At 43.1% G+C, this 27943-nt stretch overlaps 2 protein-coding genes across 6 annotated transcripts in view; one reads left to right on the forward strand and one right to left on the reverse strand.

Moving 5' to 3' along the window:
* The window catches only part of Spag9 (sperm associated antigen 9), a 150131-nt gene extending 136973 nt beyond the window's left edge, over positions 1-13158 (reverse strand). Inside the window, exon 1 of the mRNA XM_078042249.1 lies at positions 13022-13158. Within this exon, the coding sequence (XP_077898375.1) occupies positions 13022-13051 (30 nt within the window). The 5' untranslated portion in view covers positions 13052-13158. The remainder of the gene's footprint in view (positions 1-13021) is intronic.
* LOC101972188 (nucleoside diphosphate kinase B) lies at positions 361-27926 on the forward strand. Of its 5 annotated transcripts, XM_078042264.1 has the most exons (7): positions 14652-14781; positions 16648-16749; positions 18419-18531; positions 23317-23446; positions 24992-25093; positions 25886-25998; positions 27673-27926. In XM_078042264.1, the coding sequence occupies exons 1-7, from the start codon at positions 14656-14658 to the stop codon at positions 27788-27790; spliced, it is 804 nt and encodes a 267-aa protein (XP_077898390.1). In that variant the 5' UTR covers positions 14652-14655; the 3' UTR covers positions 27791-27926. The 5 variants fall into 5 exon arrangements, 4 of the variants coding, with proteins under 4 accessions (XP_021579788.1, XP_005321668.1, XP_077898390.1 ...); XM_021724113.3 differs by lacking the exons at positions 23317-23446; positions 24992-25093; positions 25886-25998; positions 27673-27926 and adding exons at positions 361-474; positions 602-823; positions 18981-19214; XM_005321611.5 differs by lacking the exons at positions 23317-23446; positions 24992-25093; positions 25886-25998; positions 27673-27926 and adding exons at positions 13243-13382; positions 18981-19214.
* Positions 27927-27943: the final 17 nt, after the last annotated feature.

Below are 27943 nucleotides of genomic sequence, written 5' to 3' on the forward strand. Positions count from 1 at the left end.
AGATAACCTAAAACAGGAAATGCAAAGAATTCCGGAGAAGGGTAAAACTGAAACTCCACATCTTGCATTTTCCCAAACATGGTTTCTCTGCTCCGGCCAACTTGGGGAGAGGAAATTCTAGGTCTCCAACCACCTTCCTCTTTCCTGGTCTTGAAGCAGTGGGGGCAGTGATGGGGGTGGGGCGGAGCTGGTAATTCAGAGGTTGAGAAGTTAGGGAGGAAAGGTGGAGTCAGTGGGAGGGATAAATCTCAAGATTTATGAGATCGCTGCCGCCTGGGAGAGCATCACGTGTAGGGAATGACACAACACCCAAGTCTAGGGCGGGCTGCGTCAAGGATCTTTCCCAGTGTTCTCAGCTGGCATCCGCAAATGGGCCGGAATACACTCATAAAAGCCCTTACTCTACCACAGGTGACTCAGGAGTTCTTTAACCCCAACTTATCCAAGAATACGAGGAGGGAAGAAAGGATTTAGGTAAACAAGGGATTTGTGGGCATAATATCCTCAATTTGACATTTACAAATTCAGTTTCTTCCTACCAAAACATAAACTAGTCCCCAAAAGTCTCCTTTTTTTTTTTTTTTTTTTTTTTTTTTTGTAGCAGGTGCTTGAACCCAAGGAAGACAAACTTGTTTAGTGCCTCTCTAAATTGCTGAGGGTGGCTTTGGACTTGGATCCTCCTGCCTCTGCCTCTATTGGGATTATGTATGTGCTCCCCTGTGCCCGGCTAGTCTCCCATTCTTGACCCGCTTGGAAACCAATACAAACAGTGTGGAGGTTGGATGAGAGCCAATGATCGGTTCAGAAGGACAGAGATGAAAATGTAAGTCTTAATGACTGATTTGCACCTGTGCTGTTTTCCTCTCCCTCCTCCCACAGTCATCCTTAGATTGTTTATGTGTCTGGGATATAGGAATGTCAACCACTGGACTGGGTGTGATCCCCAAACGTCCTGTCTCTTCTTAACCTCACTTTTTGCTTTTTGCTTTTTTGGGGTGGTTTGGTTCTGCGTATTAAGCCCAGGCATACTCTACCACTGCTCTACATCTCCAATCCTTTATATTTTTTTAAGACATGGTCCCACTAAGTTGCCCCAGGCTAGTGTGGAACTTGCTATCCTCCTGCTCCCCAGCCTCCCCAGTCACTGGGATTACAGGCATGGTCCACCATACCAGGATTTGACCTCTTGTTTGAAAGCCAGAAAAAGTCTTGCTGAGTTTCTTTTAATTTTCTCTTCTCTTCCTGAGGGCTCTCACTCAAGCAATCTATCTATATAGGTGCTTCTATTTTCCTAGGAGTTAGAAGAGCAGTAAAACTTAAGGCAAGTCTTTATCTTTCCACAATATTATCATGCATATCAGGAAATTTAGAGGAAAAAAATATGTTGATTTTCAGGTATTTAGTTATAATTAAGTCTTCATAAAGTATACTTCTTTAGGTGTAAATTCAACATAGATATGAGATCTATATTTATGTCTTGGTTTTAGGCATCAGTAGCTATCAGTAACCAGTAATTTAATTGCTTAAAATTCAATTCAGCATTGGGAATATATAGCTCAGTGATAGAATTAGCAGTAGCATGTGTAAGGCCCTAGGTTTGATCCCCAACCCTGTAAATTAATTAATTAATTAAATTCAGCTAAATATCAACTGGCAAATGGATAAATAAAATGTGCTATATGTATGTAATGGAATATCATTCTGCAATAAAAAGTACATGATAACATGGTGAAACATCAAAACATGCTAAGTGAAAAGTGCTAGTCACAAAAGATCATATATTATATAGTCCCATTTATATGAAATGTTCAAGAATAGCCAAACTTATAGAGATAGTAAATAAGTGGGGTTGGGAGAGGTTAAAGATAGGCAGAGATCATGAACTGAAATTTAATTTCATGCACATATGAATTTGTCAAGATGAACCCAACTACTGTGTATAACTGTAAAGTGCTAATTTAAACAAAACAAAACAAAAAAACAGCCATGTGCAGTGGTGCATTCTAATAATCCCAGAGGCTGAGGAGGTGGAGGCAGGGGAATGTAAATTCAAAGTCAGCCTCAGCAATTTGGCAGCTCCCTAAGCAACTTGTGAGACCCTGTCTCAACATAAAAAGGGCTAGGGTTGTGGCTCAGTGGTTAAATGCCTCTGGGTTCAATCCCTAGTACAAAAAAAGAAGAAAAAAAAAAAAAGAAAGTAAATTAGTGGTTGCTGAGAATCGAGGGACAAGAGAGGGTGGGATGAAGGGAATGGGAATGACTGCTAGTGGAAATCAGATTTCTTTCTGAGGCAATGAAAATGTTCTAAAATTGATTGAACTGGTGAATACAGTCTAAGACCAAACAACCCTAAATGCGCCTGGTCTTGTCTGAAGTAGTGAATACACAATTCTTGTCAATATACTAAAAGGCATTAAAAACTATACATTAAATGGGGGAACTGTATGGTTTGTAAATTTCATCAAATAAAACTATTTTAAATAAAATTTTAAAAGGGAGCTGGGGATTTAGCTCAGTGGTAGAGCACTTGCCTAGCAAACATGAGGCCCTGGGTTCAATCCCTAGCACTGCAATAGGTATATAAACTAACATACAATTTATGACAGTAATGTCTTCAGAGTAGAGCCAATGGAAACACAAAACTCCATGTGATAGAGTAGAAAGAAAATGGTTTGAAATTTTGAACCCTGTATTCTAGTATGGACTAGCCATTTTGAACAATTTAAGCCAGGAACAAAAATGTAAATAGTTACTGAGTACCTACTAGGTGCCTATCACTGCAATGAGGACTGTGAGCCTTAATTTCTTTATCTTTACAGTGAAAGAGTTTGTTAATCTGTCAACGCTTCCTACCATTCTAAAATCTTGATTCTGAAGGTAGGAGTGACAGGATATCGGCCTTTAAATGAGTCCCGATAGTTCCTAATTACGTAGGCTGGTTAAGATTCCCAGCACCCACCTCTAAACCCAAGGACTGAAATTATTAAACGGAGTTATCAAGGAAAAACAGGTCATATTGTAGACCTTAAGAATGTTTACTTTTGATTGCTAAAGGGAAGGAAATTCCATTTCTAGAGATTTTTTGGCCTTATAAAAATAGTGAGGGGCTAGGGATGTGGCTCAAGCGGTAGCGCGCTCGCCTGGCATGCGTGCGGCCCGGGTTCAATCCTCAGCACCACATACCAACAAAGATGTTGTGTCCTCCGAGAACTAAAAAAAAAAATAATAAAATATTAAAAATTCTCTCTATCTCTCTCTCTCCTCTCTCACTCTCTCTTTAAAAAAAAAAAATAGTGAGGACAGTAATGGGGGCAGTAGGAGGGAGGAGTTGATGAGGGAAGGAAGGGAGGAGTTTCTTCCTAAACACAATAACTATAATCACTGGGAGGGTGAAATTACCAGTCCTGTTGTTTGTCCAGCCTTCTGGAACTGTTAAAAGAGTTTTGATGTGTGTGTGTGTGTGTATGTGTTTGTGTGTGTTACTGGGGATTGAACCTAGGAGTACTCTACCTACACTGAGCTACATCTTCAGCCCTTTTTTATTTTTGGAGACAGCTAAATTGTTGAGGGTCTCACTAAGTTGCTGAGGCTGGTCTCAAACTTGCAAGCCTCCTGCCTCAGTTTCCCCGAGGTGTGTGCCACACCTGCCTTCTTACAGTTATTTCTATATGCATTTGTTTCTCTAGTTTCACACACTTAAATTTTCCCACCTGGGGAGAGAAACTGCAAGGATAAAAGAGAGGGTTCCAGGATTAAGGATCTCAAGGCCTTTGTTATGGATGTGTGAAAAGACAAATGGTTCATCACTCCTTACAAACTAGAACATCTTTGATGGCAGCCTAGCTCTGGAATGCTCTTGAAGAGTGCCAGAGCATTTTTCTGAGCCCTCAGTTTTTCCTTTGAAAGTCTTTGTTGTGGGGGTGGGGTGGGGGTGCTGCTGTTGCTGCTGCTTCTGGAAATTAGCCTCACACATGATAAGCAAGCACTCTACAACTCAGCTACATCCCTAGCCCCCCAAATGGTTGTGGTGGTAGTGGTGGTGATGGTGGTTGTTGTTCTGCTTTCTTTTATTTATTATTATTATTATTATTATTCTAGGAATTGAACCTAGGAGTGCTTTATTGGTGAGCTACATCCCCAACCCTTTTCATTTTTTATTTTGAGACATGGTCTTGCTAAATTGTTGAGGGTCTCACTGAGTTGCTGAGGCTGGCCTCAAACTTGCAATTCTCCTGCCTCAACCTCCCTAGTTGTTGGGATTACTGGCATATGCCACCAGACCCTGCTCCTCCCAAACAGTCTTCAAATACATTTCTTTGGAAATTTCATGCAAATTCATTTTAGTCAATAAATTTATTTTCCGCTGAAAACTAAAAAATAAATATTAAAAAAATTCTCTCTCTCTCTCTCTCTTTTTAAAAAATAAAAAAAACACCACCAATCTTATTTAAAAAAAAAAAAAAGAAAAAGAAAAAAAAAGAAAAAGAAGGAAAGAAAAAGAAAAGCTAGGAACTTATCCTCAGGTTGCCACATCACCAGAGGAATGGCTGAATGCTCAGAAGAAACCACATATATGAAATCACTCCATGAACAGTAAAGTGCATTTACAAAGGTTAACATCAACTTCTATTCCTTAGAAAAGCAAGATAAATAAATAAAGTCTAAGGACAAGGTCAATCCATAAGCAGAAAACAGGATATGAACAAATGGAAACACAATAACTTTCTGTTGAATATGATTTCTATTTAAGGTACACGGCTGGCTTATCTGAAATAAAAAAGAAAGAGCGTCTGATTGGGATCAAGGATTGGTGTCTGGTCACAAGGAAAATAATCCACAGAGCCTCTCTGACCTTTGTTACTTTTTTCCTCCACATATTTATGTATGAAAATGACTCAGCTAGTCTCACACCAGTGGCTTATTTTTAGTCAGGGCCATAGAGCTTGTTGAAAACCTAAGCATAGTAACCATTGGCAGTCAATAGCTTCACACATCAGAAGCAGGGAACGAACACTCATTTATTCATTTCAATTTAACATGTGTGACTCAAGGGACACACTTGATGTTTCCTTCTGCCACAGTGCTGAAAACTCCCAGAGGGAGAATTACTACTTGGGGCATGAGACTTCAGCATTAGGAAGTCCCTGGCTGGCACTGATGATCTACAGTTGAGAAATCTTCTACAGTTGTATGTAAGTTTATGACTGTGATTCCTGAGCTGCTGATTCCCAGCTAAGCGCCCCATTTCACCTCTACCATTTCAAATTCCTAAGTCAAAAGCCAAATAATATTATATGTCTGACACGAGACAATTCATCTGGAAGAAGAGGATATATCCCATTCTAATTCAAGGTAAATTTTGCATGTAAGGAAAGAACATTTTATTGTTCACTATCAAATTAGCAAAGTTCAATACCCAGAGGGATATATTCTCTATTGTTTTGTTAAAATTTATAATCTTAAATGTTGTAGCTGGGGATATAACTCAGTTGGAAGAGTGCTTGCCTTGTGTGCACAAGGCCCTAGGTTCAGTCCCCAGCACCACAAAAAAAAAAAAAAAAAAAAAAATATATATATATATATATATATATATAATCTTAAATGTTAAAATATATAATCTTAGTTGGGCATGGTGGCACATGCCTGTAATCCCAGCAGCTCAGGAGGCTGAAGCAGGAGGATTGAGAATTTAAAGCCAGCCTCAGCAGTGAGGCTCTAGGCAACTCACTGAGATATTTTATCTTTATAAAATACAGAAAAGGTCTGGGGATGTAGCTCAGTGGTTAAGCAACCCTGGTACCAAAAAAAAAAAGAAAGTCTATAATCTTAGCCAAGCACGAAGCAATAAACAATAAGGGCGAGAGTGTAAGGAGTCTGGAGTTAGCTACTGGGGTTTAAACTGTGCTTCTGCCACTGAATAGCTGTGAAGGACTGGGCAAGTCACTCTCTGTGCTTCAGTTTCCTCAATTATAAAAATGACACTGAGGATAAGAATACCAGCTGGGCATGGTGGCACATACCTGTAATCCCAGTGACTCAGGAGGCTGAGGCAGGAGGATCGCAAGTTGAAGGCAAACCTGGGTAACTTAATGACAGCTTGTCTCAAAATCAAAAATAAAAAGAGTTGGGGATGGTGCCGGTCATGATGGCACCCACCTATAAACCCCACCTATAATTGGGAGACTGAGACAGGAGAATCAAGAGTTCAAAGCCAGCCTCAGCAAAAAGCAAAGTGCTAAGCAATTCAGTGAGACCCTGTTTCTAAATAAAATACAAAATAGGGATGGGGATGTGGCTTAGTGGTTGAGTGCCCCTGAGTTCAATCCCCGATACCCCCCCTAAAAAAAAAAAAGTTCACCATGTGGCTCTGTGGTAGAATGCCCTGGGTTCAATTTTAGTACTGGGGGAAAAAAAATGAAAGAAAGAAAAGAAATAAAAGTACCTATTTCATACGGTCTTTGTGTAGGTGAAATGAGTCGATACACACAAAACATTTAGAATAGTACCTGGCGCCTAAGTGTAAGCTACCAGTATTAATCATTATAGAATTATTAGAAAAGAGGGCTGGAGATATAGCCAGTTGGTAGAGTGTTTGCCTCCCATGCACAAGGTCCTGGGTTCAATCCCCAGCAACACACACACACACACACATATACACACACACAAATTATTAGAAAAGAGCCAAACCCAGCTTGCTTCCCTAGGAATATCCCTTCTTTCTCAATGTTTTGTCTAAAAATCACACCCAGCATATTTCTAGTAGTGGCTCCGGTTTCTTAGAAGAATCCCACATGTCCTTCTTCTTCTTCTAGTGAACCCAGGAGCATACTACCTCTGAGCTATATCTCCAGCCCTTTTAGTTTTAAAATTTTGAGACAGGGTCTCACTAAGTTGATGAGGCTGGGCTCAAACTAAGATCCTTCTATTTCAGCCTCCTAAATTATTATATGATTATAAGCATTCACCACCCCACCTGTTCTGTTCTTTTTTTTTTTTCTTCTTTTTCTTTTCTTTTTTCTTTTTTTTTTTTTTTGGTACTGGGGATTGAACTCAAGGGCTCAAGACCACTGAGCCACATCCCAACCCTATTTCATATTTTATTTAGAGACAGGGTCTCACTGAGTTTGCACCTTGCCATTGGTGAGGCTGGCTTTGAATCCATGATCTTCCTGTCTCAGCCTCCCAGCCGCTGGGATTACAGGCGTGCGCTACCGTGGCCGGCGCCACTTGTTCTTAAAGCTTAATATAGAATGATTTTTTTGTCCTGTGAAAACTACAAAGGTCAGGAATGTTCTGAGGAAAATGTCCCATTTGGAGAGAGGACTGGAAGCTTTGACATAAAAGTATGAAATAACTGGACATGATTGTCCTATTAAAAACATGATTACCCTATTGCTCACGCTACTAAAGAGTGAACTGTCTTCAAATAACACATCACAGAGAAGACCAGAGGGAAATTATAAGCAGAGTGATGAAGAGGTGCAGTTTTTCTTTTTCTTTATACAGAAAGTTATAATTTTTGCCAGGTGTGTTGGCCACACCTGTTATCCCAGTAACTCAGGAGGCTGAGGTAGGATGATCACAATCTAAAGCCAGCCTCAGCAAGTTAGCAAGGCCCTAAGCAACTTAAACAAACAAACAAGCAAAAACAACAACACAACAACAAAAATGAGCTGGGGAAGTGGCTTAGTGATTAACTCTGCTAGGTTCAATCCCTGGTACCCTCACCTTACCGCCCACCCCCCCAAAAAAGAAAGTTATCATTTTCAGTATTTTCTCTGTTTCTTTCTTCACTCCTTGCCCGACCCCCCCCCCCCCAAGTACCAGGGATTGATCCCAGGGCCTTGTGCATGTAAGGCAAGCACTCTACCAATAGAGAGATATATCCCCAGCCCCACCCCTTGCTCTTAATGGATCCAATTACAAAAATTCAGAGGATCTTTCCAGACCACTCTCAGCCGGCAGCTCCTGGAAACTGACTAGATGCAAAACTAGGCATGGGGAAGGGGAGAAAGCATTCCCATGGTGAGGCATGCAAGTTAAAGAGCAGAGGCCAGGTCTTCCTGTAGGAGGTAAAATACTCCAAAGATCAGAAATTGGTTTAAGCAATAACGAGTGGGTTTAGAGGTAGAAGGTTAAAGTCCAAGGTACAAGTGGATGGTTTACAGCTAGACTGAGAAAGGAAAGAACTGATTGTAGTGTGTAGCATATTAATGAGAAAAGGCAAAGTCATATCCAGCTCACAAAAGACCACATGTTCCCCATATTTCTTAACCTGCTTAGAGTTAGGCAGGGTCATTTGACTAGTTCTTCTCAATGGGCTCAAAGGAGAAGTGATTTGTGTCATCTCCAGGCCAAATCAATCATATAACAGTCACTGCATGACTCTCCTGCTTGCTTGGCTCTTCTGTGGTGTGCTTAGGCCTTATACTGAGATGACACAGCCACACGTTGGAAAAAGCCTGGCTCCCACTGCAGGGGATAGCTGACTGGTTAGGTGCTAGGCTGTAGCTGGATTGGATTTTGTGTAGCTCCTGAGAACTAGGATTTTTTCTTTCTTTTTCTTTTCTTTTTCTTTTTTTTTAGCTACAGTATAACTTTGCCTATCCTGAATAATATGAAGGTATTATACTATAATGATAGTATTCTGGTAATAATAGATTATATGACATTGAACCCCAACTGGAGCTGTCAAAGGGAGGAAAAAAGTGGTGAACCAGTCTGGACTCACCATTGGTAAAAACAAAAAAATATTAGACCTAGGTCAGACTCTCAGGTCTGGTCGTGGAGAGTCAAATCACATGAGAGCAAAAAAGGTAATTAATGCTAAATTACTACCTTGAATATTGAGCCTCTTCACGTACATAATCTTTTGCCCCAGAAAGGTTTAGCTTGAAAGACTATACCAGGGAAGGGCAAGTACAGGAAATGTTAAGGCAGAGAGCCCATGTTTTTGTCAAAGGCTTTATGTATTATATCAAAGCTTAGAATGTGGAAACAAAAAGACTCTAAGAAGATGTAAAAAATAAAAGGGGAGAAAGTCAAGTGGCTTAAGGGGAAAAGGTCAATGGTATTAGAGTCACTTCATAAGAGCAGAAACTGCATGAATATCAAAGGAAAGCAACATAGTTGAGTAGAAAGAAATAAGACGACTGATGTAATTCGGGTTGGACGGTGACTGCTAAAATCTTATTCTGCAGGGAAGTCTGTGATTCCTGAACACACCATCGCACAGCACGATGGTTAGGAATGTGCTCGGGGAACAGGAATAAGATGGATTCACAGCCAAGTTCTGCCATTTTATCAGTTTTGTAGCCTGATACTAATTATTTAAACTTCCTGTGCCTCAGATTTTCCATCCACAAGTTAAGATTAAGTACCCATTGTGGGGCTGGGGCTGTTGCTCAGTGGTAGAGTGCTTGCCTGGCACATGTGAGGCACTGGGTTTGATCCTGAGCACTGCATAAAAATAAAAACAAATAAAATAAAGGTATTCTGTCCATCAACAATTACAAAATTTTTTTTTAAAAAAGAAAAGAAAAAGGGGCTGGGGATGTGGCTCAAGCAGTATCGCTCGCCTAGCATTTGTGCGGCCCAGGTTCTATCCTCAGCACCACATACAAACGAAGATGTTGTGTCCGCCGAGAACTAAGAAAAAAATAAATAAATGTTAAAAATTCTCTCTCTCTCTCTCTCTCTGTGTCCCCCCCTCTCTCACTCTCTCTTTAAAAAAAAAAAAAAAGAAAAAAGAAAAAAAAAAAGTATCCAACAACCAGGCGTGGTAGCATAGGCTAAAAGGGCTAGGGACATAGCTCAGTGGTAGAGCATTCCTAAGTTCAATCACTAGTGTGGAGAGGTGAAAAACAGACAAACGATTCATTAATACTAGTTGATATAACAGGAAAAATAAGTCTCCCTTGGGCTGGAAGTGTAACTCAGTGTTAGAGCACTTGCCTACCATGTGCAAAGTCTTGGGTTCAATCCCCAGTTCTGGTGGGGAAATGTTGGTACCCACATCAGACTATGTGATGATGACTCATGACTTACTTTCTCTATTAGCAAATAATGCAGGTTTCCTCAAAAGTTCTTGCTTCCCTCTCTCAGGAATCAGGGACTCAGAAGCACTGAGGAGTCAGAGGCAGACAGATGACCTGTTTGTGTGGGTTTTGTGAAGCTCAGACAATTGCCTTCACCAAATTATCCTGCTGTTTGATTTGTAGTTTGACTCTAGAGTCAAAGGTGGGAGGGTTCATACTTCATTCTTGATTATGAGCAGTGAAGATTCCCCAGGGACTCATTCTCAGTTAGTATTATGAATGTTCGATCTTTGCTCTGCATCCCAAGATGCCTTTCTATTTCTCATGCATGGGTATAATAATGCACTGTTTGCTCTGATTCCTTAAATGATTAATAACAGGACAGTCATGTTCCGAATCAATTCCATTCTTTGCACAGTATTGAAGCTAGCTGCTTCTTCTCAAATTACATTTGAAAATAATTGTGTCATCTCCTTGTGGTTCCATTATGATTTATTTGCACCCCATATTGATCCCCATTGGAAGTGAGATCCAGCACACCTGTGATTAAGGGCCCAGGTTTTGGTGTTGCACAGAGTGACTTGAAATCCTGGTTCTACCTCTTCTAGCTGTTGTTCTCCCTCCATGGAGCCTCAGTTTCCTTATCTGAAAATGATAATAATAAGGTTTTATCTCCATGGGGATCAAACCCAGGCTTTGCATAGTACTGACAGACATATGAAGAGCCAACAAATGCCAGCTAGAGGCCATGAGTGTGGTTGACACAGAGAGAAAGTGTGCAGTAATTTACTGTGTGATTCAGAAGAGATGCTGAGCCTGAGAACAGACATATAGGAATTATTTGCATAAAGGTGATTTTTAGGCCTAAAAAGTTTTTTTTTTCTTTTTTTTTTTTTTTTGTACCAGGGATTAAACTCAATAATGCTTAACCAGTGAGCCACGTCAACAACCCTTTTTTACTTAGAGAGAGAGTCTCACTGAATTGCTTAGGGTCTCACTAATTTGCTGTGGTGCTCAGCTGGCATGTAGCTCAGTGGTTAAGCCCTTTTTATTTTGTATTTTGAGACAGGGTCTCACTAATTTGCTTAGAGCCTCGATATTTGCTGAGGCTGGCCTCAAACTTGTGATCCTCCTCACTCAGCCTCTCGAGTTGCTGGGATTATAGGTGTGCATCACTGCACCTGGCTCTCTATTCTTTTTTCTCTTGTGTTCTATATCCTATTCACCAGCACCACACTTTCTGGACTTAATCTTAAATATATGCCCTCTAAACACCTGTCTCTACCTCTTTTTGTCACCACCTATTTGTACACCACCATCATCTCTCAATTGGGCTACTAATACAATCTCAACCAGTTTTTCTAATCCCACTTATTTCTTTTATTTCCAAGTACTGATTCAGAAGAAATTGCCAAAAATATGTACAAAGAAATCATAAATGATAACACATTACATAATTATAATATGAAAACTAGGAAAATGACATTAGTATAATCTACAGAATTTATTCTGATCTCACCAGTTTCACATGTACTCATTTATGTCAGGTATTTATAATTTCATGCAACATTGTCATGCAGGTGCATTTGAATAATTGCCACCACAATAAAATACAGAAACATTACCACAAGACTCCCTTGGGCTACCCCTTTACGAACACATGTGGACCCTCTTCCCCACCTCCAACTCCTGGCAGCCACTGATCTATTATTTCTATAGTTTTGTTATTTCAAGCATGTTATATGGGTTCTGAAGGTGTAGCTCAGTGATAGAGTGCATGTGGAAGGCGCTGGTTTGATTCCTAACACCCACTCCAGAATGTTGTACAAATACAATAATATAGTATATAACTTTTTGCAAGTGACTCCCCCCACCCCAAATGGGGTCTCACTGCTTTTTCTAGGCTAGCCTTTAACTCATGGGTGTAATAATCCTCCTGCCCTCAACTTCTCAGTAGCTGGGACATAGGAACAAGCCACTGTGCCCAGCTACAAGTCGTTTTTTTTTTTTCCAGTCAGCATAATTCTCTCTTCTCTCTCGATACTGAGGATTGAACCTAGAGGTACTTAACCACTGCACCACATCACAAGCCCCTTTTATTTTTTGAGGCAAGGTCAGGTAGGGCCTTTCTCAGCTGGTGAGGTTGGCCTTGAACTTGCAATCCTCCTGCCTTAGCCTCAGGAACATTTGGCATGGGCCACAGGCATGGGCCACTGTGTCTCTCCCCAGCCTTGTTAAAAAAAAAAAAAGTTTTTATAGTTTTACACTTTACATTTAAATTGATAGACCATTTTGTGTAATTTTTTAAATAATTTGTGAGGATAATTTTGGTCAAGTTTCATTTTTTTTTCCTATCTGTAATGGCATTTCTTTTGGAAAACGCTTTTGTAGCTTTCCCCTACCCATTCATTCTTCATAATAATTAAAAAAAAATATATGTATGTATTGATCTATCTAGATCTATGTATCTATATAATTTATAAACATGTTTTGCGCAGATCCGCTGCAGGAGAGGCCTTTTTGCAGAATGTAATAATAACAAGCGCCTTCCACATACACTCTACCACTGAGCCACACCTTCAGAACCCATATTTATATATTGGGAAATATATAGATAGATAGATAGACAGATAGATATGTCATGCTGTGACAAAACCTGCTTGACCACAGCATAATGTTGACCCTTTCGAACTACGAAATGCTCACTATGGTTCTCGGCTCTTAGTCACCAGCTTGTTCCCTCACGTCATGCAAATCTGTTCTATTATCACTCTTTCCCCCTGCTCAGTTTTTTCCTCAAAGCACTTATACAACACAAACTATTAGTTTTCTTATCTGTTTTTTGGTTAACACTACTCTCAATCTTACCAGAAGCGAACATAGTTTATCCCCGGGGCCTAGAATAGTGCCTGGCACATAGTAGGACTCAGTAAATAATTTTATTGCTTGACAGGCTGGAAAGAGTAAATAATAGACAAGTCCACCTCTAGGTCAGATGCTGGTTCGAACGTCATGCAAAGTGCGAGCGCCACCTCTCGGGAAGCCAATTTGCTTGAGAACGAAGGAAGTGAGTCAGAATATTAAAGCTGAAAAACAGCTGGCAGCCACAGCGAAGAGCCCGAAAAAACTAGCGCAGGAAGTCAAACACCGGAAGGTTGCGCTCTAGAATGACGTCCTACTCACAAAAGGAGGCGTGGGCGAGCGGTGTTCTGCAAAAAGGGCTCTCCTGCAGCAGATCTGCCCCAAAGGGTTCCGTGTGTGCAGCTGCTGGGAACCACGTGGGGCCGGGGTGCGTTTCCGGTGCCGGCTACTGCGGCGGTAGTTAAAGCCCAAGCGGCTGCAGGGGTGAGAAGGGTTTGGGGTCCTGAGGGGAAAGGATAGGAGTGAAGTCTGGGGAAGAGGGGGAGGGCGCGAAATGAAGAGGGTTAGTGAAGGGGTGGGTTCTGCTCTGAGAGGTGGCGAGGGGATCGGATGAGCAAGAAGGGCGGGGGAGCGTCTCTGGACAGATGCAGACCTGTCAGCACAGTTCCCACGCCACATGGGTTCTTTGTCCATGCTGCCTGTCCCGTCAGGGAGGGGCTGTGCGGTATTCTCCTTCAGTACGGTACTGGGCACAGAGTTGGCACTTAGGAAGTACTTGCTGAATGAATGAATGATGGGTGTGTGTGCCAGGATGAAGTGTGAAGGGACTTTTATAGGTACCGGTTCTGGCCCTGTAGCCCCATTTTATTCTGGCGAATCCATGCTTGTCCAGCGCTCCTTAAGAGGTTCCCCAGCTAATCTTGCGGCTTTGCCTCTTTCTTGGAAGAGTGATTATCATTTAAAGCATTTTCTTTGCTTTTATTGACAGGTAGGCCTCGTGGCTAGGTACCAGAGACAGATACAGGAGTAAACCAGTCTTGTTTGCAGGCCATAGACCAGCGGGGAGGTAGACACACAAATAGAAAGTTGGACTACAGTGTTCAGGTTCTATAGTAAGAGGTAACTGAAGTACAGGAAGGAAGAAGGAGGCGGGGCTGCTATATCCCCTTAGGGATTGTCTTTCAAGGTGAGGGATCTCTTCTTCTGGTCCTGTGCAGGTCTTCTCTGTCAAAGGAAGGGTATGGAATGGAAGCTCTCCAGGCTTCTTTCTTTCCCTGTGATAGGATATGACATATTTTCTAAAACCTCTTTCAATTCTAATACTATGGCTATAGCAGTAGGTCAAACTGTATCTCCTATAGACTTGTACCAGATATCACTTCCACTTTAGTGAAACCACATCAGTGCATTTTTCTCCAACCTGGATAATTGAGAAAGATCATATTTTATTTGTGTACATCTCTTACCTTGGTTCCATTACAGTGCTGGGTGTACAGTAGATGCTTAATAGAGGCTTGTTAAATCAAATGGGATAGAAATTACAGTCCCTGCTTTTAGACTCTTCCCCACTTTGGGATATTAGTTCATGTATGTATATGAAGGTAATGGAGAGGAACTGTTTTTTTTTAAACCAGAGAGACTTGGAATAGATATGCCAGATTTAAACCAGCTTTATGGGGGTAATCCGCTTGAGAAGGATAATGTAGGCAGGAGATTCAGCGCTGTTTCATTCCTCTACCTGCCTATCTCCAGGACCATGGCCAACAATGAGCGCACCTTCATTGCCATCAAGCCTGATGGGGTCCAGAGGGGTCTTGTGGGAGAGATCATCAAGCGTTTTGAGCAGAAAGGATTCCGTCTTGTTGGTCTGAAATTAATGCAGGTAAGTAAACTTCATTCTTCCTAGGTTAATTTCTGTTTGTCCCCTCTGCTTTTAGATTTCTTCATGGTAGACTGACCACAAATGTCTTGAAGCCTGGAAACCCCTCAGGGACCTAGCATCTTGGCTAACTCTTGAAACAAAACAAGTTATTTTGGACTTGCAAAAATAGTCTGTCTTTCCCCTTAGCAATGTAGAACTCCACATAATTCCTGTAGCACTGTAATTTCTGACATAGCCCCAGGTGTGTTTGAGCTCTTGGACTCTAGATTTCTAAGCAGATAATTTTAGAGAACTTTTTTCCCTTTTTGAGGCAGGTTGTTTTTCAGCAAGAAAATCTTTGCATTGTCAGTTACTACCTGCTTAGTGTCCAACATATATCAGGTACCATCAGGGCTTTTGTGGAAAAACTATAGCTCTCCTGACATAGCAGAGAGCAGATACATCTTTATAAGACACCTACAAAACAGTATTTTAGTAAATTCAAAGGATTAGCCAGGAATCCTCTTCAAACAGATCCAAGAGATGAAGATTCAGATTCTCAAATAAATTAATTTTTCCCATTAAAGGAATCAACCTTGGCCCCTCCTAGTGCATTTTAAATTTAGCTTGATTTGCAGTTTATTTCCTGTGTGATATTTTAGGAAAGGAGATAGACTCTTAATGCTGAGGGAAGATCGAGGTGGAATGATGAGAGTCAGTTGATGGACAAACAATGGATTTACATATTAATTTGGTTTTGAAGGTAAAATGAAATGAATGAGGTGTTGATCAGGTATTTATTCTGTGCTGGGCAACTATGTTTTCTCCTCTAGCCCTCTTGACAACCCCTGAGACATTGTTAGGGGGAAGCAGGCTTGGAGAGGTTAAGTAATATGCCTGATAGCACAGTCGGTGATGCAGCTGGGATTTTTAACTTGGGTCTCTGACTCCTAAGTCAGACATTTTTCTCCTTTACAATGACTTTTCCTGTCAAGGATGTGAGTTTGGTAAAGAATGGAAGGAATGATTTCTTCCATTACTTGAGGTTCTCCATCTGTCAAAAAAAAAAAAAAAAAAAGCCTCTATGTTTTGCAAGCTAAAGATCTTTAGAACCAATTAAGAGAACTAAAACTAAGGGCCTTGCGAGATTCTCAGCAAGCATAGAGGCAGTGAGAGATCACAGCCAAGTTGAGTTGAAACTAAGCAGATGGTTTGCTCTCTAGCTAACTTTATTTGTTCTTATATACCAGCCTTGAAGTGTGAGAGATTCTAATTCATTCTTCCAGCAATAAATAAGAATTATTTATTGCTAGTTGTCATGTTCTTTTGGGTGGTTTATGGATATCTTTGGGGATCACATGGTCACCACACTGTGGCTTTATCCTCTGAATAAGTAAGTATTCCTGGGAGATGGCCTGGTTCAGTTTGCTGCCTATAGAATGCCCACACTACTTCCCTGACTTCCCTCCCCAAGTTCATTACAGTCCACCAATGGAAATTCATTGTATTGTTTGTTTTCTTAACATGAGATGGGAGGATTCAATTTTAATGTTATTTTATTCTGATCATTCAAGGCCTAGAGGGAGAAAATTGGTTCAAACTGCAGAAGCACTTTTAGTCCTTGTCACTGCTCCCCTCTGGTAGTGTAGAGAATGTATTCAGTTAGCTAGGGATGTGGCTCAGTGGCAGAATGCTTGCCTGGTGTGCCCAAGGCTCAGGGTTCAATTCCCAGCACCAGAAAAGAAAAAAAAATGACTAAGATGAGAATGTATGATGAGCTAAAAGCTCATGTTTTAAATAGCAGGATAAGTGAGGGGGAATAACCAGATTATTTGTTTTTAGAATGTTTGGGGTTCTTAGTTCTTCTTTTCTGTCCTATGGAATAAGGCTTCTGAAGACCTTCTCAAGGAACACTACATCGACCTAAAGGACCGTCCTTTCTTCTCTGGCCTGGTGAAGTACATGCACTCCGGGCCAGTGGTTGCCATGGTGAGTGTGCCTGTGTGGGATGTTGAGTGAATGACTCAGTTGGAAGCGGAGAAGAACAAGTGTTGTGATTCCCAAATCTGATGCCAGGGCTTCATTGCTTCAGAGGAATTTCAGGTTGGCAGGAATGGGCAGTTGGTATGAGTCAGCTCTCTGACCCACCAAAGAAAAGATACATTTGCTTATTGAGCTGAAGACCTGTGGCTAGGAGGAAACCGGAGAGACCTGCTTGTTCAAGCCTCTGGAAGGCAGGAGATTGTTTCTTGGTTATTGTAGTATTACTACCAAATATGTATATAGTCCTTGTCACTGCTCCCCTCTGGTAGTGTAGAGAATGTATTCATTTAGCTAGGGATGTGGCTCAGTGGCAGAATGCTTGCTTGGTGTGCCTTGTTATATATATGTGCCAGGCTTTCTTCTAGACATTGGGGATATAGTCATGAATGAGATAAAGTGGATATCTGTTTTCATACCTTTCTTTGCCTGCACTTCCTTTCTTCAAAATTTACAGTATTGGAGATCAAATCAAGGGCTTCGGGTATACTAGGCAAGTGCTCTACCACTGAGCTATATTCCTAGCCCTTGCCTACATTTTTTGAAGGGAGTAAGGGTGGGCAGACAATAAAGAAATTAAGAAATATGTACACATACATACATACATACATAATAAATATATATTATAATATATAAATATATGTATATTACTAAGCCAATATATTTAAAAGCTTATATAATAGTATGGTAAGATGCACAGAAATGAAACTGGGTGATGTGATGGTCAAGGAATGTGATTTGTAAGCTCAGATCTGAATGACAAGAAGGAGCCTGCCATGCACAAAAATCAGTGAGGAACATTCCCAATCAAGAAAACGGCATGTGGCCGGGTGCAGTGGCACATGCCTGTAATCTCCACGACTCTGGAGTCTGAGACAGGCTGAGACAGGAGAATTGTGAGTTCAAAGCTAGCCTCAGCAAAAAGTAAGGTGCTAAGCAACTCAGTGAGACTCTGTCTCTAAATAAAATACAAAATAGTGCTGGGAATGTGGCTCAGTGGTTGAGTGCCTCTGGGTTCAATCCCTAATACCTGAAAAAAGAAAAAACAAAACAGCATGTGGAAAGGACCTGGGGAGGGGCATGGCAGGGAAAGGAGGTTGGGATGGCTAAAGCCAATTTAGCCAGAAACATTAGGTCGAGATAAGTTCACAACTAGATGTGGTGGTGCATGCCTAAAATCCCAGTAACTCTGGAGGCTGAGGCAGGAGAATTGCAAGTTTGAGGCTAACCTCAGCAATGTAGCGAGACCCTCAGCAACTTACCGAGACCCTGTCTCAAAAAACAAAAAGGGCTGGGGAAGGCCATGGCACAAGGGCTGTGTTGTCCATGCTCTTCATTAGTTCTGGGAGGTGATGGGAGGTTTTACCTTTGGCATTTTAAAAAAGCCACATAATTTGCCATGTTGAGAATGGATTGTAGAAAGGCAGGAGTAGGGGCAGGGAGACTAGTTACCCCAGAGCTGGGAGTAGATGCTCCATAAATATTTGTTCATTGAATGAATGTCATTTTTTTTTTTTTGAATGTCATCTTAATGGGGACTTTTTCTGAATTAATAGTTGCCAGATTTTCTGCTGAGATTGGGTTTCTTCCTTGATCACATTCTCTTTTGTCCTTGAAGGTCTGGGAGGGACTAAATGTGGTGAAGACAGGCCGAGTGATGCTCGGGGAGACCAATCCTGCTGATTCCAAGCCTGGGACCATTCGTGGGGACTTTTGCATCCAAGTTGGCAGGTGGGATTTGGTGTTTTTTTTACTCTATTCCCAAATCTGAATTGCCACAAAAATTCGGGCTTCTGAGGCTGGAGATAGACATGGTAACACATGCAGGTCAGTTTTAAATCAGAGTTCACTGTCCTCTAAAGTTAGTGGTTGACTTTGAGGGCTCTCTGTCTTTGGTCGTCATCATCCTGTGGTTGTGCCTAAGTAGAACCTGACCGGAGGCTTCCCTGAAGGCTGTCACTGCTTGTATCAGTGTTGCCAGGAGGGCTCCTATGTGGGGAGGTCCTTCTTCATCCTATTAATGGCAGCTGTGAGTTTTTTCTTTTGCTACATGGTCTAAAGTGCATGCACCTTTGGCTTTGCGCTGCTGCGGCTCTAGACTTTCTGGCATTGGGGAATGTGGTGGGTTTCTGGGCTTAATTCTTCTGGTCTTGGTAATGTGGCCATCTCTTCTCCACCAGGAACATTATCCATGGTAGCGATTCTGTGGAGAGTGCAGAGAAGGAGATCAGCTTGTGGTTTCAACCTGAGGAACTGGTGGATTACAAGAGTTGTGCACAGGACTGGATCTACGAGTGACAGGAGGGCAAGCCACCATGCTTTGCTTGTCTACTTCCCACCATTCCCATGGGCAGGGGACCAGACTATAGCAAATCTAGTTATTTCTGGAATAAATAAGAGTTTCTCCAAGGGAACTCTTTTTTTTTTTTTTTTTTTTTTTTTTTTTTTTTTTTTTTTTTTTTAAAGAGAGAGTGAGAGAGAGGGGGGCACAGAGAGAGAGAGAGAGAGAGAGAATTTTAACATTTATTTATTTTTTCTTAATTCTCGGCGGACACAACATCATTGTTGGTATGTGGTGCTGCTGGGGATCGAACCCGGGCCGCACGCATGCCAGGCGAGCGCGCTACCGCTTGAGCCACATCCCCAGCCCCTCCAAGGGAACTCTTGAGCTGTGAGTACTCCCTGTACAGTGTTATGTGCTACCATCAGATTAAAATGTTTCATCTCAACATAGGATTAGTTGAATTGGTTACTTTGTATTGCTGTATTGCTTTGCATTCTTCTTTTTGTGTTTTCTGAATAATCTGAACTACTGGAGTATAAATACTATATAAATTATTTATATTGGCTTGAAGATCTCACATACACACAGGCATTCTCTTTGCCTATTTACCTCCTCACCTCCTGCATGTCTTTCACTCTTGGCACAGAGCCAGTCAACAAGTATTTATGGAGGATCTGTTAAGTTGTCAAAACTAATAGGAGCTGGGTATGGTAGCACATGCCTGTAATCCTTACAGCTCAGGAGGCTGAGGTAGAAGGACCACAAGTTTGAGGCTTGCCTTGGCAACTAAGTGAGGCTCTAAGCAACTTAGTGAGACTCTGCTCAAAATAAAAAACAAAAACTAATAAACCAGGGCTTGAGGATATGGCATAGTGTTCGAGCATGCCTGGGTGTTCAGTCCCCCCCCCCCATACACAAATACACAGAGATTGTACTGGATACAGAGGATTCATCAGAAATAAAAGATATTCTCTTCCAATTTAAAATCCAAGCTGTTCATTAGGGATGGTGTTGGTGGTAAGACTCTGAACCTTGAGGTTGTCCAGGGACTCAGTTCCTTCTAACCAACTCCATGTGGATTACTACTCCTAGGGCCACATTCCAGAAAGCTGGGGTTGGAAATGGAAGGAGTATCCTTTACTTTTAAAGGTATAACTCAAACTGGGTTCTGTGGTACATATTTGTAGTCCTAGCTACCTAGAAAGCAGTAGTTCAAGGCCAGCCTGGGCAGTATAGTGACACCCTGTCTCAAAAGAAAAAAAGAGCCAGGTGCAGTGGCACATACCCGTAATCCTAGAGACTCAGGAGGCTGAGACAGAACGATCTCAAGTTCAAAGCCAGCCTCAGCAATTTAGCAAGGTCCTAAACAACTTAGCGAGAACCTGGTTCAAAATAAAAAGCTGGGGATGTAGCCCAGTGATAAAGCATCCCTGGTACCAAACACAAAAGAAATCAAAACAAACCCCAAATCAAACACAACTAAAAAAACAAAAGTGAAATACCTTCACTGTCCCTGACATCCCATTGGCTAGGACTTAGTCATATGGCTGCATTTAGCTACTAAGAGCCTGGAAAATGTTCTTTTTATTTGAGTAAACTGTGCTCACGTAAAACTCAGAAGTTCTGGGGCTGGGGATGTGGCTCAAGTGGTAATGTGCTCGCCTGGCGTGCATGGGGCGCTAGGTTCGATCCTCAACACGTTAAAAAAAAAAAAAAAGATGTGTCCACTGGAAACTGAAAAATAAATATTAAAAAATTCTCTCTCTCTTCTCTATCTTAAAAAAAACAAACAAACTCAGTAGTTCTACCTTGGAAAAAGGTGAACTAGAAAGTGAGAATGAATATTGAAAGACAACTGATTTTTGCCATAAACTTCAGAAGGGTTTCTTAGTATTTGTTCATCTGGCTGGAAGGGGCAATAGAGAACAAGGGAAAGGAGGAGGAGAATGGTTGGGATAGAGCTGCCTTCTTTTGGGGCAGCTGGAGGCTAGATGCATTTCAATTTCATGCAAAGCATGTCCTGTTTTAGGGTGTGGGATGACAGTACCAGGACCTACCAGAACCTTTGCAGAATGTGGTAGTGAGGCAGGAGTGCTATAGCTTCTTGTTAAGGAAGGTCTTTCCAGGAAGGAAAGGAGAGATGTTAGAGAGGGTTAGTATTGAACTATATGTTGGTATTAGTGACCTGGCCAAGGGGCAAACAGGTGTCTACTGGATAGAGAAATGCCCAGTGAAATTTCCACACTCTTACCCACAGTTTGACATTTGGTAACTCTTAAAAGGAAAATAAATGAGTGTGGTTCAGATTGTGGTCAAAGGAAACCCTGTCCTAGAATGAGGGAAAGTGACAATTATTGTCAATATATCATGGGTTGATGCTCTGCCACTAAAGGTTTGGGAAGCTGGTAAGGTGTAATTACACGCTTGGATTGTCACCCATTTGGTCAGTCACAATAATAAGTGCTGTGCTAGTGAGGTCAGCTTAGAGTACTGGGTCGGGGGCATAGAGAGTCACATCATCTCAGGGCAGGGAGTGCTGGTTTACAGGTGTCAGTGTAAGGGACACTGAGGGGAGGGCTTGCTGACTCCCCTAGAGAAGCAGGGGACCATCAAAAAGGGATGCTTTCTCCTGATTAAATGGGCAGGGTAGTTCCCACGAGGAACTCCAAGGGTGAAAGCCATCCCTAGATGAGCCTGTTGGGATTCCAGAAGAAGCACCAACTGCCAGGGTGAACAGCCCAAAGCTTATTAGGGAAACTTAAGAGTGCTGCAGCTCCTCCTTGAGACAGACATGGAGAGGAAAGGGGTGTCCTCGGCAAGGGGCCACAGTATGGAGCTTACATGTGGGTTTAGGGAATTTTGGCTCAGGCTCCTAGCCAGCTTGTGTTTTGGACAACAATCTATATGTCTTAATCAGTGCCTGAGAAGGTTCTAGGCCCCAACTTGGGCTCAAGCCAGCCTGAGACAAACCTGCAGCTGGCTGGGTCACCAGAGTTGTAACGGAATTTTGTGATTTTTGTGGTTAGGACCCAGCAAAGAAGGGTGGATGGTACCTGCAGGGAGCTAGTGGTTTGCCTGATAGATAGACAGGAGTGGGGGCTTGTTTACAAGTCAACAGGCCTGATTTCTGTGAGAATCTAGACTTGCTATGGTGTGTCTCGGGTTGACCTTAACCGTGTGGTTAAGTAGTGCTGTGTGGGAACAGGGCAGCTAATTAAGGTTGGAAGGGTAGTGGGGAAACAGGCAACCAGGGACATATAGCGAAAGGCATGCAATATCTTCTCAAGGAGTTGAACGCCTTCCTGAGGTAGGGTACAGAATCTGGAGCAGATGGCACCCAGAGGAGGGTGCTGAAAGAGGTTCCGTGCGAGCGGCTTGAGGCGAGGTCGTGGATGAACAGGCTGAGGGCTTAACCAGGGCTTAAGCAAAGGGGTGGGGAAGGGAAGGCTGACTTTCAGAGGTGTTAAGGATAAGGACTTGGGGGCGCCTGAGGGCAGGGGAATCCAGCTGGACCCAGGGCGCTCCGGCGGAGGGTGAAAGCAGATGGAATTGACCGGGAAAGAACTCCAGACCAGCAGTAGGTTCACGCCGAGTAGAAGTGAAGCAGGAGGAACAAGGGCAGTCTTAATTGGGGAGGCCCGGAAGTTAGGGGACAAATCACCTCCCGCCTAGAACCCGGTAGTCGCTCGCAAGGCGAGGGCGTCCACTTGCAGGTAGCTGGGCGGGGACAAGGCGACCTGCCGCGTCCGGCGGGCCGGGCATCCCCGGGTTGGGCAGCCGGCCCTCCGGGGTGTGGCCGTCCGGCGCCCCGCCCCCGCTCCTCCTCCTCTGCTGTCTCCCGGGTCGGGTGGTCGCTCAGATTTCGGTCTTGCAGCACAGCCACCGCCGGTCCAGCAGTCCCCGGGTAAGGCTGGGTGCACTCTCCGCCGCCACCCCGTACCGCTTCGCCGCGGATCCGGACTCCGGTCTGCACGCGCCCGCGGCCCCTCGCAGCACCGCGCTGGTCGGATCCGGGTCCCTAGCACCTTCCCTCCCCGGGCCTTGAGACACTGCCTACGGGCGGCGGCGCCTGCAGGGGCAGGGCGGAAGCGCCCGGGAAGCCACGTGTCCCTGAACCGGGGGAGGAGGGTGGCCGGACGGGTGTCCACGTGGCCTCCCCTACTCGGGCCGCGGCCCCGGCGGGGCTGTGTCCTGGCAGACGCCGGGCCCTGACTGCGCCTCGGGTTCCGCAGGACCATGGCAAACCTCGAACGCACCTTCATCGCCATCAAGCCGGATGGTGTGCAGCGCGGCCTGGTGGGCGAGATCATCAAGCGCTTCGAGCAGAAGGGGTTCCGGCTGGTGGCCATGAAGTTCCTTCGGGTAACGTTCCCTTAGCTCCCTGCCCACTCAGCGCCCGGGCTCGGGTGTTCGCCCTCCTGGCAGCGGTTAGTCTGCGTCTCCTTTCCGGGTTGGAGTCCCCTTGGCTGACTACGCTCGCGGGAAAATCCCCTTGCCCTCTGCCCCTACCCAGGGCTGCCGTGGTCCTCTGGCCCTTTCATGATGCTGGGGAGGACCGACGCCCTTGGGAAGGTTAAGCGGAGGTAACGTGACTCCTGCCCAGGGCTGGCTTCCTTCCCTCTACGCGTCCAGCCGGTGTCGAGTCGCGGCTCTGCCCGACGGTCACCGGGGGGCAGCACCGAGGAGGAAGTCTGACCTCCCTTCCCGGCCCTCGCGGGTCTACGTACGCACAGAATGGAGGATTGAAGTCCAGTGCTTTGCCTGACATTTGAGGATGGCGGGTTTTGGATGCAGTGTCCATCCTGGAAATACATAGGGTTGTGACCGTACTTGCCACATCAGATTTGCACAGATCCGAACCCTGATAGCGATGGGTTAAATAAGTACTGAAAACCAAGTTCATCAGAGAAGAGAATGTTCTGTTATCATCTGAAATGTTTAAAAGGGTTTGCTGGGCGCCGTGTCCCAGCTGTTCCGGAAGCGAGGCAGGAGGATCGCGAATTCAAAGCCAGCCTCAGCAGTTTAGCGAGGCGCTAAGCAACTCAGTGAGACCCTGTCTTTAATAAAATTAAAAAACAGGGCTGGAGATGTGGCTCAGTGGTCGAGTGCCCCTGAGTTCAATCCCTCGTACCCCATCTCCGGATCCAAAAAAAAAAAAAAAAAAAGGGCCTCCTCAGTAGGCAACAGGATTTTAATTTGATCTCCATGTGACTTATCCTTCAGTTGCAGCCAACATTTAACTTCCTAAGTCTGGATCCTCAGATCATCTCTGGTTAAGTATTATAAAATCCATAATGTCACTGACATTACAAGGATTTTTTTTTTTTTTAAAGAGAGAGTGAGAGGGGAGAGAGAGAGAGACAGAGAGAGAGAATTTTTTTTAATATTTATTTTTTAGTTCTCGGCGGACACAACATCTTTGTTGGTATGTGGTGCTGAGGATCGAACCCGGGCCGCACGCATGCCAGGCGAGCGCGCTACCACTTGAGCCACATCCCCAGCCCACAAGGATGTTTTTATGATCAGAAGACTTTCATCTTTTGTGGTACCAGGGATTGGATCCAGGGCCTCATGCATGTTAGGCAAATACTTTACCATGGAGCTACATTCCCAGTCTTTAAAATATTTTAAGACTGTATTTTGGTAAGTTACTCAGGAGGGATTTGCAATAGGCTTGATTTTTTTTTTTTTTAAATACATACCTTGTGAAAAAAGGGACTTTTTTCCCCTTTATGGAATTCAAGGCCTTGCACATTAGGCAGTTGCTCTACCACTGAGCTACATCCTCAGCCCCCCAAAGGACTCTTGGAGAACATGCCACATTGATGAGGGACTCAGAGAATGGGGTGGAGCCATACTTGAGCCTTTCTAGCTTGTTTCCTAACTGGATCCTCTTCTGAATATCAGGCCTCTGAGGACCATCTGAAGCAGCACTACATTGACCTGAAAGATCGGCCCTTCTTCCCAGGGCTGGTGAAGTACATGAACTCAGGGCCAGTGGTAGCTATGGTGAGTACTTGTTGGGGATGAGGGGAGACCAGGGAAATTGCTGTGCCTACTTGCTCTTTTTTTAGATACCCCACCCTAAATTCTTCCTTTTATACATGGGTCCTGCTAGAAATATTAACTAGGAGTTTGGGAGGAGAAGGGAAAGAGAATCAGATTTTAGGAAAAAAGTGATGCTGTATGGTAAATCCCCCCAGGGGTGGCCTCACTGCCAGCAAAAGGAGTGCTAGATTTCTTAGGTTCACCAAGTGTTTGTCACCATAATGTTTCCTAGACTTAAAAAAAATACTTTCTAAAAATTTCTCATGAAAAATTTGAACTTATGTAATACATGAAGCAAAAGGTCTCTAATTCTATGCTAGAGATGAAGCATTTTCTAGATGGCATTAATGTTCAATTGGGAATGAAGAGAAGTAGAGCGTGTAATAGGCACCAAAATTGAGAAAGAGCCTTTCTGGTTTCCCTAGCATGACCTTTGCCTCCTGCTCTTCCCTGGAATATTTTCCCTTTTATATCAACCTTTGCCATCTCTTGCTGTCTTCTGGGATGTTCACTGATCGTATTGCAGTTATCACTTTACTCCTTCTTCAACTATTTTTTTCTGTATCTCTTTAAGTCCCTTAAGTGTAGACTACCTGGATCCTATATTTGCAATAAAATTTGATATATAGGCCCCTGCTCTCTATTGGGGTTACCACTGATTTGTCTCTTTGATGTGTACTGTTAGGTAGGGGTGTTTGTCTGGAATGATCCTAAGTGGTAGATCTGCAACAATTCCTTTTACCCCTGGTCAAGGTCTGGGAGGGGCTGAATGTGGTGAAGACAGGCCGCGTGATGCTTGGGGAGACGAATCCAGCAGATTCTAAACCAGGTACCATTCGAGGGGACTTCTGCATTCAAGTTGGCAGGTGAGTCCTGGAACAGTGTTGATAATTTTTACTTAACTCCTGGGATGATATTGATGACTTTACTCACTTAAATGGAGTATAAAAGCAAATGTTTTGGACATATTCTGTTTTTCAAAAAATCTGAACTTTAGCCGGGCGTGGTGGTGCATGCCTATAATCCCAGTGCCTCGGAGGCTGAGGCCAGGAAGATTGCAAATTCAAAGCCAGCCTCAGCAATGAGGTGCTAAGCAACTCTGTGAGACCCTGTCTCTAAATAAAAAATACAAAAATAGGGCTGGGGATTGGCTTGGTGGTTGAGTGCCCAAGTTCAATCCATGGTACCTCCTCCCCCTAAAAAAAGAAAAATGAATTTTAAATTAGGTGGTGATTTTTATTGGATAAAAACTTTCATGAATAGCTACTTCCCCAGATCACTTGAAATTTTAACCAAGACACTGCACAGGGAAGTTGCATATGGTAATTCCTTACATGGTTCTAGCCTTGCCAAGTTCTGCATTCTGGGCATCCCATCCATGGGCATATCCTTTAATTCTGGTTCCCTTACCAATACAAAGTTTAAAACCATAGAGTTTTGAGATTCAAATGGAATGAAGGGATTGTTATTATTATTAATAAGTATGCATTTCGTGATTGGGCTTTACAAATCAGTGATCCAAAAAAGTGCAACAGCAATGGTCCTTGATAATAATTACATGTAGCTGGGCATAGTGTTGCATGCCTATAATTCCTGGGATTTTGGAAGGCTGAGGCAGGAGGATCACAAGTTCAAGGCCAGCCTCAAAAACTTAGGTCCTAAGCAACTTTCTGAGACCCTGTTTCAAGAAAATAAAAAGGGCAAGGGCCAAGTACAGTGGTGCTTGCTTGTAATCCCAGCAATTCAGGAGGCTGAGGCAGGAGGATTACAAGTTTAAGGCCAGCCTCAGCAATTTAATAAGACTCTATCACCCCCCTGCCCCCCCAAAAAAAGCACATCTAGTTAAGGTTTGTTGTTCTGGTGTATGTTTGATTTTTTTTTTTCCTATGTGCTTCAAAATTTGAGGAGGAATTGGAATAATTTTGTAGCATCAGCAAAAAAAAAAGAGAAAAAAGAAAAAGATTTTTTCATTTTTTCAGTGCTGGGTATCAGATTCATGGCTTCATGCATGCTAGGCAGGCACTCTACCACTGTCCATATCCCCAGTCCTAAAAGTACTTTTCAAGGGGATGGGAACTTATAAGCATAATATAGTTGGAACAATGAATATTTTAAATTAAGCACCTTTACAGTCACTTGGTTGAGATGGGGTATTGGTGTTACCCAGGCTTAAGCAGTCCTCTTGCCTCAGTTCCCAGAATAGCACTTCCATAGTTTTTTATTTTTATACCAGAGTTTAAACCCAGGGGTGCTTAATCATTGAGCCACATCCCCAGCTCTTTGAGACAGGGTCTTACCAAGTTGCCTAGGGCCTCGCTAAGTTGTTGAGGCTGGCCTCCAACTCAAAATCCTCCTGCCTAACATTCTGAGTCTCTGGGATTATAGGCATGTGCTACCATGCCTGACCATCTTCATGGTTTTGTAGTTGGTTTCAGAAATATTTTGGGGTATCTAACTTGCTGCTTCAAGTAGCAATTTGGCTACTAAAGTAGACTTTTGCACTTTAAAACATGGTAACTAGTAATTGTTTTCTTTTTTAGGAACATCATTCATGGCAGTGATTCTGTAAAAAGTGCTGAAAAAGAGATCAGCCTATGGTTTAAGCCTGAAGAATTGGTTGACTACAAGTCTTGTGCTCATGACTGGGTCTATGAATAGAAGTGCTCAAAGCAGGGGTCCCCTTCAGCAGTCTGCAGAGTCCCTGGACACAGCTGTTCATTCCACTGACTTGGAAGGGGTAGGGTAGATCATTCTTTTCTAAAGCGTATTTACCAATAAAGCCTTTGGAATTGGGTGCAGTGGACTGTGCTT

This window comes from Ictidomys tridecemlineatus, chromosome 3 (assembly GCF_052094955.1).
Source record: "Ictidomys tridecemlineatus isolate mIctTri1 chromosome 3, mIctTri1.hap1, whole genome shotgun sequence".
NCBI lineage: Eukaryota > Metazoa > Chordata > Mammalia > Rodentia > Sciuridae > Ictidomys > Ictidomys tridecemlineatus.

Coding starts and splice junctions, on each gene's coding strand:
- LOC101972188 (XM_078042264.1), top strand. CDS start 14,656: ATGGCCAACAATGAGCGCACCTTCATTGCCATCAAGCCTGATGGGGTC. Junction 16,750..18,418: donor CCGGGCCAGTGGTTGCCATG/GTGAGTGTGCCT, acceptor TTGTCCTTGAAG/GTCTGGGAGGGACTAAATGT. Junction 25,094..25,885: donor CAGGGCCAGTGGTAGCTATG/GTGAGTACTTGT, acceptor CCCCTGGTCAAG/GTCTGGGAGGGGCTGAATGT.